This window comes from Salvelinus alpinus, chromosome 3 (assembly GCF_045679555.1).
Source record: "Salvelinus alpinus chromosome 3, SLU_Salpinus.1, whole genome shotgun sequence".
Classification (NCBI taxonomy): domain Eukaryota; kingdom Metazoa; phylum Chordata; class Actinopteri; order Salmoniformes; family Salmonidae; genus Salvelinus; species Salvelinus alpinus.
The window spans coordinates 32562604-32575153 of NC_092088.1; the positions used below are offsets into that span (position 1 = coordinate 32562604).

The window sequence follows — 12550 nt, forward strand, 5'->3', positions numbered from 1 at the left end:
AATACATCAGTCAAGAAGTTAAAAGCTTGGTCGCAATTTGGTCTTCCAAATGGACAATGACCCCAAGCATACTTCCAAAGTTGTGGCAAAATGGCTTAAGGACAACAAAGTCAAGGTATTAGAGTGGCCATCACAAAGCCCTGACCTCAATCCTGTAGAAAATTTGTGGGCAGAACTAAAAAGATGTGTGCGAGCAAGGAGGCCTACAAACCTGACTCAGTTACACCAGCTCTGTCTGGAGGAATGGGCCAAAAATTCACCCAACTTATTGTGGGAAGTTTGTGGAAGGCTACCCAAAACGTTTGACCCAAGTGAATCAATTTAAAGGCAATGCTACCAAATACTAATTGAGTGTATGTAAACTTCTGACCCACTGGGAATGTGATGAAAGAAATAAAAACAGAAATAAATTGTTCTATTATTCTGACATTTCACATTCTTTTTTTTTTTTTCTTTTTTTTTTGCATTTTCCAATTAACAACATTCAAGACAAACGTGAAAAGATATTAGACAACAATAGGACAAAGTGACAGTAACAGATGAGCGTAACAAAGAAAGAAAAAATAAAACAAATTATAATTATATATACAAACATACAATAAAAAATAATTATAATGAGACATTGGATCATATGGTCACCTGCCGTAGGCTACATATTATACATTACGTGTGAAACATTATATAAGGATAATATAGAGATTCATTCAATGTGATGTGGGGGGAGATTCTTCATAGACATTTCACATTCTTAAAATAAAGTGGTGATCCTAACTGACCTAAGACAGGGATTTTTACTAGGATTAAATGTCAAGAATTGTGAAAAACTTTGGCTAAGGTGTATGTAAACTTCCGACCTCAACTTTAGGTCATTTTACTCACAAGGAACAAAAGTTTCCATAAGGACCCATACGATCCACCATGATGTATTTTCCGCCATTTAGAATTTTGTGAAAAACCCTTAAAATGCTACTTCTTTGGCACAGAATGAGCAATCTGCACAAAACTTGATATATACAGTGGCAAGAAAAAGTATGTGAACCCTGGATTTTTGCATAAATTGGTCACAAAAATGTATCTGAACTTCATCTAGGTCACAACAATAGACAAATACAGTTTGCTTAAACCAATAACACACATACAATTATACGTTTTCATGTCTTTATTGAACACACCGTGTAAACATTGACAGTGCAGGGTGGGAAAAGTATGTGAACACTTGGATTTAATAACTGATTGACCCTCCATTGGCAGCAATAACCTCAACCAAACGTTTTCTGTGGTTGTGGATCAGACCTGCACAATGGTCAGGACCAAATAGCTTCTGGAGAAATCATTAGCCTAGGGGTTCACATACTTTTTCCAACCTACACAGTGAATAATCACTTTGTGATGTCACAAAGTGCTGTACAGAAACCCAGCCTAAAACCCCAAACAGCAAGCAATGCAGGTGTAGAAGCACGGTGGCTAGGAAAAACTCCCTAGAAAGGCCAGAACCTAGGAAGAAACCTAGAGAGGAACCAGGCTATGAGGGGTGGCCAGTCCTCTTCTGGCTGTTCCGGGTGGAGATATTAACATAACATGGCCAAGATGTTCAAATGTTCGTTAGATGACCAGCAGGGTTAAATAATAATAATCAAAGTGGTTGTAGAGGGTGCAAAAGGGCAGCACTTCAGGAGTAAATGTCAGTTGGCTTTTCATAGCCGATCATTCAGAGTATCTCTACCGCTCCTGCTGTCTCTAGAGAGTTGAAAACAGCAGGTCTGGGACAGGTAGCACGTCCGGTGAACAGGTCAGGGTTCCATAGCCGCAGGCAGAACAGTTGAAACTGGAGCAGCATCACGACCATGTGGACTGGGGACAGCAAGGAGTCATCAGGCCAGGTAGTCCTGAGGCATGGTCCTAGGGCTCAGGTCCTCTGAGAGAAAGAAAGAAAGAGAGTAAGAGAGAAAAAGTGAGAGAGAATTAGAGAGAGCATACTTAAAAGCACACAGGACACCGGATAAGACAGGAGAAATACTCCAGATATTACAGACTGACCCCCCGACACAAACTATGGCAGCATAAATACTGGAGGCTGAGACAGGAGGGGTCTGGCGACACTGTGGCCCCGTCCGACGATACCCCTGGACAGGGCCAAACAGGCAGGATATAACCCCACCCACTTTGCCAAAGCACAGCCCCCACACCACTAGTGTGATATTGTTAAGAGAATTTCTTTCTCAATGTTCATAAACTGAACTTCACTTAAACTACTCTGTCTGTTACTAAGAATTTGTAAGGTTCTTATTGAAATGAAACAGACAGAGTCCAGTATACAATTGCCAGCAAAGTTTATTCACGAGAGATCTGCTGTGCATACATTTCTTTTTATACCATTATCTTAACCTACGCACATACATACACACTAAACTTTGGATTCTCTCTTTCTCTCCTGGAGTCTCACCAAAGTTTATTACCACACAGCTGACAGTTCCAGTCCCCTCCAGATATGTGAAATCTGGAGGGGCTCTCCATGTCTTATCTTATCTCCCCAGAGTTATAGCCGGGTCGGTTCAAACATAGTTTAATGATCCACATTGTTTTCTTTAGGCACACACATACCTTCCTCTCTTCCCATGTACATGCTACATAACCTCTTTCTTATGAACTAACATTATTAATCAATACAGAAAAACAGGGTAGAATTCAATTAGTTATAGTTATAGTTTAAATGTATACATCATTTAGTCATTATTCATAAAATTCATAACAGATATCTCCAACCACCAACTTACCATCTTGAGATAAGGCCGAGTATAGCCCACAAAGATCTCCCCCACGGCACAACACAAGGGGGGGCGCCAACCCGATCAGACAACGGCTATTCATATCATAACAAATAATGTATGTACATGGTCAAAACACTGTCAAGACTCAAGCACTTTTAGATCAACCAAGTGGTTGCACTATAATGGGCACATGTTTCTATGGGTCTTACATGTTCATATCTCTTGATCTATTTGACTCCGAGTGATGGCACAAATTCTTGGCACAAATTCCTGTAGAGTATGGTTCTGTTTGGCCGCATGGGGGCGCTGTTTGGCAGGAAAGTCATTAATGCAAGCTCATTGGCTTATAGAAGCCATATTGTTTGACCTAGGGTCTTGGAAAATGAGAGGTGCATTCATAGGTGCCACATACCAAATTTGGTGCCAATCGGTTCAGTGGTTCAGGAGAAGAAGACCTTTAAAGTAGTCAATATCATAAAAAATGATTCAAAATACATCAAAAGCATATTGTATGATCTGGTTGTTTTTTGAGTTGTGATATTTGACAACCGTGGTAAGGAGAATTGTCCAATTTGTCCTCATGGTGGCCCACAGCTTGAACCCCGACAACGCTAATTGCAGCTTTAATTTTATTTGGGGGATTTTCAAAGGTGGAAATCCACTACATATTTTTGCATTGTTAAATGTGTTTCCATCCAACCTTTTATGTGAGTAAAGTACATGTCGGAAAAAATAATGTCATGACAGGCCTGACGGAAACAGAAAATGTGTGTGTAAACTTTCCAAATGTTGACAAAACTAAATACACCAGACAAAGTGAGATCTTTTTGTGTCTGTAAAACTAATTATGAGAGTAATGTTAGTGGAAACGCTTTCATGCACAAACCCGGAGTCATGCGATGACATGTTTTGTGGTCCTCCCACCATGACTCCTCGGGAAAGCATGCAGTTTATTAGGCTACAGATTAAATGAGTGCCCTGTAGCACTCACTTCTGTCATCATGAAGGGCTTTGAGAGACTAGTCAAGGATCATTTCACTTCCACCTTACCGGCCACCCTAGAACCACAACAGTTTGCATACCCACCCAACAGGTCCACAGACAACTCAATCGCCATCACACTGCACACTGCCCTATCCCATTTGGACAAAAGGAATATCTACGTAAGAATGCCGTTCATTGACTACAGCTCAGCATTCAACACCATTGTACCCTCCAAGCTCATCATCAAGCTGGATGCCCTGGGTCTCAACCCCGCCCTGTGCAAATGGGTCCTGGACTTCGACGGGCTGCCCCCAGGTGGTGAAGGTAGGAAACAACATCTCCACTTCGCTGACCCTCAACACTGGGGCCCCACAAGGGTGCGTGCTCAGCCCCCTCCTGTACTCCCTGTTCACCCATGACTGCGTGGCCATGCACGCCTCCAACTCAATCATCAAGTTTGCAGATGACACAACAGTAGTGGGCTTGAATACCAACAACGATGAGACAGCCTACAGGGAGGAGATGAGGGCTTTCAGAGTGTGGTGTCAGGAAAACAACACTCAACGTCAACAAAACAAAGGAGATGATCATGGACTTCAGGAAACAGCAGAGGGAGCACCCCCTATTCACATCAAAGAGACAGCAGTGGAGAAGGTGGAAAGTTTTAAGTTCCTTGGCGTACACATCACAAACAAACTGAAATGGTCCACAGTGCCTCTTCAACCTCAGGAGGCTGAAGAAATTTGGCTTGTCACCCAAAACTTTTACAGATGAACAATCGAGAGCGTCCTGTCGGGCTGTATCACAGCCTGGTACGGCAACTGCACCGCCCTCAACCGCAAGGCTCTCCAGAGGGTTGTGCGGTCTGCACAACGCATCACCGGGGGCAAACTACCTGCCTTCCATGACACCTACAGCACCTGATGTCACAGGAAGGCCAAAAAGATCATCAAAGACAACAACCACCCGAGCCACTGTGTGTTCACACCGCTACCATCCAGAAGGCGAGGTCAGTACAGGTGCATCAAAGCTCGGTCCGAGAGACTGAAAAACAGCTTCTATCTCAAAGCCATCAGACTGGCAATCACTAACTCAGAGAGGCTGCTGCCTACATTGAGACCCAATCACTGGCCACTTTAACATATGGATCACTAGTCACTTTATACAATGCAACTTTAAATAATGCCACTTTAATAATGTTTACATATCTTACATTACTCATGTCACATGAATATACTGTATTTTATATCATCTATTGCACCTTTCCTATGCCGCTCGGCCATCACTCATCCATATACTTACTGTATATCTACTGTACATATTCTCATTCACCCCGTTAGATTTGTGTGTATTAGTTGTTGGGGACTTGTTAGATATTACTGCACTGTCGGAACTAGAAGCACAAGCATTTTGCTACACTTGGATTAACATCTGCTAACCATGTGTATGTGACCAATAAAATTTGATTTGATTTGACTATGAACTTCACAGGTTGGTGAAAGTGCAAGGTGATGAGCTTGAGGCTCCCTTCATATAATCATCGAGGGTCTTATTCTGGTAACATGATCATCGATGCTTAGGTGCTGTTTGACAAATAAAAATAATCTTGCTCGTTTGTCCATAATAATCCCATCATGTAGGCTATACCCGCACCGTATCTGCGAGCTGTTAGCTACAGCACAAGTGCCAATGCCAGAGTGGGTACACTCGCTATATAACAAAACATTTTCTTGTGAGAAAACCAGTAGTGCTGCAAAATTAAATGGAAATCCATGTAACTAGTATTTTTAACTTGGTACATGGGAATTTAACCGTAAAAAAAAAATGAGCACTAAACATCTTTGGTGGAAAAATGTGCATGTTGTTTTTATGTGGATTTTAGAATATTGGCACAATAATCTATCGCCATTTGGATGGAAATCTATGCAACAATATCAACGATTTTACTGAGTTACAGTTCATATAAGAACATCAGTCAATCGAGAGAAAAAAATCAATTAGGCTCTAATCTATGGATTTCACATGACTGGGCAGGTGCGCAGCCATGGGCCTGGCTCCCAAGTAGGCCCACCCACTTGGGAACCAGGCCCACCCACTGTGGAGCCAGGCCCAGCCAATCAGAATAAGTTTTACCCCATAAAAGGGCTTTATTATAGACAGAAATACTCCTCAATTTCATCAGCTGTCTGGGTGGCTCGTCTCAGATGATCCCGCAGGTGAAAAAGCCGGATGTGGAGGTCCTGAGCTGGTGTGGTTACACGTGCACTGCGGTTGTGAGACCGGTTGGATATACAGCCAAATTCTCTAAAATGATGTTGGAGGCGGCTTATGGTATAAAAATGAACACTCAATTCTCTGGCAACAGCTCTGGTGGACATTCCTGCAGTCAGCATGCTAATTGCACATGCCCTCAAAACTTGAGACATCTGTGGCATTGTGTGACAAAAGTGCATATTTTAGAGTGGCCTTTTTTGTCCCCAGCACAAGGTGCACCTGTGTAATGATCATGCTGTTTAATCAGCTTCTTGATATGCCACACCTGTCAGGTGGATGGATTATCTTAGCAAACGAGAAATGCTCACTAACAGAGATGTAAGCAAATTTCCACACAACATTTTAGAGAAATAAGCTTTTTGTGCATATGGAATATTTCTGGTGTCTTTTATTTCAGCTCATGAAACATGGGACCAACACTTTTCATTTATAATTTTGTTCAGTTTATTTATTGAGAGAGTTATGAAATGATAGAGGGTGAAACAGGCAAGTTGGAAGGGTTAGAGAGGGGATTGTACCCTGGTCTGCAGTGGGGAGAGAAGTTTACGTGTGTCAAAACCGGGGAGTGATATAGCTTGACAACAGACTCAAAAGTGTGCGCGTTTGCGTGTTTCTTTGTCTATGTGTGTATCACATGGTAAGGATTTGTGTATGTCCATCTGTCTGTGTCTGTTTGTGTGAATAAGCATGGCTTTGAAATCATCCGTACAATGGATTTATTTAGTCCTAATTTCACTACTACTCTCACTTGTGGCCAAACTCTATCACCCTTTGGCAATCAGAGATGATTGCCAAACAACACTTTATGGTCCTATACAGTGTCCATATGAGGACAGCCTCAGATTGAAACAAGTCCTGCTGAGACTGAGGATGTTGTAATATGGACACGTAGCACTAGGCAGCCACACATTACATGGCATAAACCCTGTTCCAAAGTAAGTAGAATAACCTATATATTATTTTCAAGTTCATTTTCATTTAATTTCATTCACATGCCAGATGTCAATAGACAAAGCCATGCGTTTTGCGTAATTAAATGAGGCACTGTGCTTTTACCAGTATTTCCAGCATTATACGGCTGGTGTTGCTGCAAATAGAACATCCTAGGAAATGTTCTGTAGTTAATACAAGGTGTCTCCAATCAGTCAATGTCTGGTTGTGCTCATGTATTTTGGCAAACGGGAGGCGTAGCTTTGTGAATCTTGATCGCAAAATGTCGATTATTTGGCAAGGACAACTATTTGTAGATCAGTGACTCTACACCTCACTTTGCTCAAGCTGATCCTCTCCAACTGACTCAATATCTGGTCATCGGAACTTGTACAAATGGGGCAGTTAAAGTGGAGTCGAGAAATCCAACCATGGAAGTAAAAAAAAAAAGGAAATCCAAGATCTGAATAGCGCTTGGGGAAAAAGTGCTTCAATACACTGCTGGGACACTTGTTGCAGATTACAAAAATATATTCTGCAAAACCTGCAACATAAGAAAATGTGCAATAGACCATCTGAAATCAAGAAATATAAAAAGCTTGTCAAAAAATAGCATCTCCATAACAACAGACGAATCCACTGATAAGAGAGAAGTGTTCTTCATATTTTGTTTGTCTTGCAAACGAGAGCTGGGTGAAGAAGTAAAAGTTGTTCTGTTCTGACTGATACAGTGTATTGACAAGTGTCGGAAAGTGCTAAAACATATTAACAAAACATTGAGATTGATTTAAAAAGCAAGCTGGTTGTGTGTCAGACAATGCAAGCTAAATGGTCAAAGTATACAATGATTCTGCAGGACTTGTTGCCAAATTCATTGCATTTGGCAATTCATATCTGGCAAAATAATTTCCCAGAGGTCGACAAACTTGTTGAAACCATCAAGAAAATATTCAACCATCCCGAACCATTCCGAGTAGGCTACATGCACTTTTATGCACGTTTTGTGGAGGCAGAGAAGCATATCTCTCCAAATGTGAGCGTGACTGAATTCTGGAAAACTTGAACATCTCCACAGAAATAACTGTCAACATTTTGAAAATATATAAGTAGCGAGTCACAAACAAAAGAGATGAACAAATACAAAATGCAACATTCAAATAAAAATCACAGTCAGTAAATATCCCCATGTAGTTTCACAAACATACTCTATGTCATGATCCCAAGCAAAAGAGTCATCATCAACAAAAACAGATGATGATGAGCAAATAAATGCAAGATAGGTTTCTGGTTTACACAGCATATTTTGCAAAGATCTTTCTTACTTTGCAAACACAACAGTGGTCAAAAATGTTTTTGTGAATATGACAACATTTGTGACTTCACAGATTACATATGTGAACTGCATCTCACATTTGTGAACTGCGTCTTCCATTTGTGGCATGCGTTGCATTTGCGAGTTGACTCACATTTGTGAGTTGCTCCACATATTTGTGAGTGTCCTCCCTCCTGTTGGATGTAGAGCCCCAAAGCAGATGGCAAATCACTTTGGTTCAGTAGTATTTAGGGTTGCATTTATATTTTACTCCATTTTTTTTGTTAGAGGCACATCTTTGATATTATCCCACACTGGTTGAATCAACGTTGTTTCTACGTCATTTCAATGAAATTACGATGAACCAACGTGGAATAGACGTTGAATTGACATCTGTGGCCAGTGAGACGCTGCCTTCAGTAAGTATTTATACCCCATGACTTGGCAACATTTTGTTGTGTTACAATCTGAATTAAAAATGTATTTAAATGTAGATTTGTCACTGGTCTACACACAATACCACATAATGTCAAAGTGGAATTATGTTTTCTGAATTTTTTTACAAGTGAATTATAAACAAAAAGCTGAAATGTCTTGATACAATAAGTGTTCAACCCCTTCTTATGGCAAGCCTAAATAAGTTCAGGAGTAAACATTGGTTTAACAAGTCACAAAATAAGTTTCATGGACTCACTCTGTGTGCAATAATAGTGTTTAAGATGATTTTTGAATGACTACCTTCTCTGTACCCCACACATACAATTATCTGTATGGTCCCTCAATCGAGCAGTACATTTCTAGCACAGATTCAACCACAAAGACCAGGAAGGTTTTCCAAGGCCTCGCAAAGAAGGGCACCTTTTGGCAGATTGGTAAAAGACATTGAATATCCCTTTGAGCATGGTGAAGTTATTTTATTACACTTGGATGGTGTATCAATACACATAGTCACTACAAAGAAACAGGCATCCTTCCTAACTCAGGGATTTCACCAGGAGGCCAATGGTGACTTTAAAACAGTTACAGAGTTTAATGGCTGTGACAGGAGAAAACTGAGGATGGATCAACATTGTAGTTACTCCACAATAAGAACCTAAATGACAGAGTGAAAAGAAGAAAGCCTGTACAGAATAAAAAATTATCCAAAACATACATCCTGTTTGCAATAAGGCACTAAAGTAAAACTACAAAAATGTGGCAAAGAAATTAACTTTATGTCCTGTATAAAAAGCATTATGTTTGGGGAAACTCTAACACAACACTTCACTGAGTACCACTCTTCATATTTTCAAGCATGGTGGTGGCTGCCTCATGTTATAGGTATGCTCGTCTTTGGCAAGCAAGGACTAGGGAGTTTTTTTTTAGATGCAATCCTAGAGGAAAACCAGGTTCAGTCTGCTTTCCAAAAGGCACTGGGAGACAAATTCACCTTTCAGCAGGGCAATAACCACAAGGTCAAATATATACTGGAGTTGCTTACCAAGACAACGTTGAATGTTCTTGAGTGGTCTAGTTACAGTTGAAAATCTATGGCAAGACATGAAAATGGTTGTCTAGCAATGATAAACAACAAACTTGACAGAGCTTGAAGATTTCTTTAAGGAATAATGTGCAAATACTGTACAACCCAGGTGTGCAAAGAACTTAGAGACGAACACAGAAAGATTCACAGCTGTAATCACTGCTAAAGGTGATTATTTTTATTTCACTAGGCAAGTCAGTTATTATTTTTACAATGGCAGCCCCAGGCCTACCCCAGACAACACTGGGCCAATTGTGCACCAGCCTGTGGGACTCCCAATCACAGCCAGCTGGGATGCAGCCTAGATTTGAACCAAGTACTGCCTTTTGCACTGAGAAGCAGTGTCTTAGACCACTGCGCCACTCGGGAGTCCATTCTAACACATATTGACACAGAGGGAGTAATACTTAAAAATGTGATATTTCTGTATTTCATTTTCATAAAAATTGCAAACACTTCTAAATACATGTTTTCACTTTGTTATTATGGGTATTGTATGTAGATGTGTGAGAAAAACAAGACTTTTTATTCATTTTGGATTAAGGCTGTAAAACAACAAAATGTGGAATAAGTCAAGGAGTATGAATACTTTCTGAAGGCAGGTTATGCACATCTTACAGTGTGGCTTTAAAATGCTTCTTGTCTGTGTCACGAGACCGACCATTACTATTGCGTGTGTTATTATCGAGGATTTATCATTTTTGTTTGGTGGCTCACTCTGATGGTACTCTACATACATATCGAGTGTGTCTCTACAGAGAGCCACAATACCTACAATTACTATTGTGTGTGTTACTCCATTTCATGGTACTCTACATGAATATACAGAATGTGGCTTTAACATCATATGTTTTGCCTTTGTCTCCCACAGAGAGCCGTGAGACTTACCAGAGACAGGTGATGTCCATCTGCAGCATCGCCTCAGGAATCAGTTTTCTCGGAGTGGCGTGCATGGCTCTCTATTGCCGCAACAAGTGAGTGATTGTCACGCCAGATAGCTAAGGATGCCACCAAACAGAGGGACAATTGTATCATCATTGGACCTAAACTGTAAGATACAAAAGCATGAGCCAGCCTTTTATTTTATTTATTTAACCTTTATTTAACTAGGCAAGTCAGTTAAGAACACATTCTTATTTACAATGACGGCCTACACCGGCCAAACCAGAACGACGCTGGGCCAATTGTGCGCCGCCCTATGGGACTTCCAATCACAACTGGTTGTGATACAGCCTGGATTTGAACCAGGGTGTCTGAAGTGACGCCTCAAGCACTGAGATTCAGTGCCTTAGTCCGGGGAGCAGCGGTCTGCATTAGCATAGGAAGGTAGAGGTGCAGCCCTGGGACCTCATTTGTACATTTTGCGTACGCACAAAAAATGCGTGCTCCAGTTCACGCAAAAGTGGACATTTAAAAAAACGGAACTTGAATTGAGAATGTGCTTATCCTCCTCCTTTAGACCAGTGTTTCCCAAACCTGGTCCTTGAGTACCCTCAACAGTGCACAGTTTTGTTGTAGCCCTTGACAAACACACCTCATTCAACTCATTGAGGGATTGATGATTAGTTAAATCAGTTGTGCTTGTTCAGTTAAAATAAAAATGTGTACTGTTCGGGGTATTCGAGGACCAGGGTTGGGAAACACTGCTTTAGAACATGCATGTATACAATTTCTAGTGGTTTAAGTATTTTCATTGCAAGAAGGCAAAGGTGGCTTATGCATATGAAAAATAAATTATGACACTTATTCATAACAACAAAAAACAGGTAGCTAAATATAAAAACAATATTCAGTCATTTGCCATTAGTGAGAAGAGTGAAGATCTATTTATTTTGTCTTTGCATCTATTTCCTATTATTTATTGCATTTCCCTTTTCTGACGTCATACTCACGAAATATATAGGCCTACAACAGGTTAGGATAGGCTACCATTCATCCGATCTCTCATTTAATTACATTGCACCAAATACCCTAGCACACCTCTGAAGGCTCTACCCACTTCCATGCCAGTCGGAAGAACTTAGGTGTTTAATCTATGAACAATCATAAGCTGGTTTCTCCACCAACCGGTGGGAACAACACTTTAACACATCTTTATTTAACTAGGCAAGTCAGTTAAGAACAAATTCTTATTTTCAATGACAGCCTAGGAACAGTGGGTTAACTGCCTTAGCTCAGGGCCAGAGCTGATTTTTACCTTGTCAGCTCAGGGATTCGATCTTGCAACCTTTTGGTTACTAGTCCAACACTCTAACCACTAGGCTACCTGCCACCCCAGATAACACATATAGAGATAACACATATGGAATCATGTAGGAACCAAAAAGGTGTTAAACAAATAAAACAACAGCTTTGCACACTCTTGGCACTCTCTCAACCAGCTTCATGAGGTAGTCACCTGGAATGCATTTCAATTAACAGGTGTTCCTTGTTAAAACGTAATTTGTGGAATTTCTTTCCTTCTTAATGGGTTTGAACCAATCAGTTGTGTTGTGACAAGGTAGGGGTGGTATCGGTGACCAGTCCTACCACTATTTTGTCATCAGCAAACTTGGTGTTGGAGTCGTGCTTGGCCATACAGCCGTGGGTGAACAGGGAGTACAGGAGGAGACTAAGCATGCACCCCTGAGGTGCCCCCTATTGAGGATCAGCGTGGCGGATGTGTTGTTACCTACTCTTAACACTTGGGGCTTGGCCCATCAGGAAGTCCAGAATCCAGTTGCAGAGGGAGGTGATTAGGTCTAGGGTCCTTAGCGATGA

General features: G+C 40.9%; 1 protein-coding gene across 1 annotated transcript in view; it reads left to right on the forward strand.

Moving 5' to 3' along the window:
- The window catches only part of nrg3b (neuregulin 3b), a 432713-nt gene that overhangs the window by 358498 nt on the left and 61665 nt on the right, over positions 1-12550 (forward strand). Inside the window, exon 5 of the mRNA XM_071391067.1 lies at positions 10662-10764. Within this exon, the coding sequence (XP_071247168.1) occupies positions 10662-10764 (103 nt within the window). The remainder of the gene's footprint in view (positions 1-10661; positions 10765-12550) is intronic.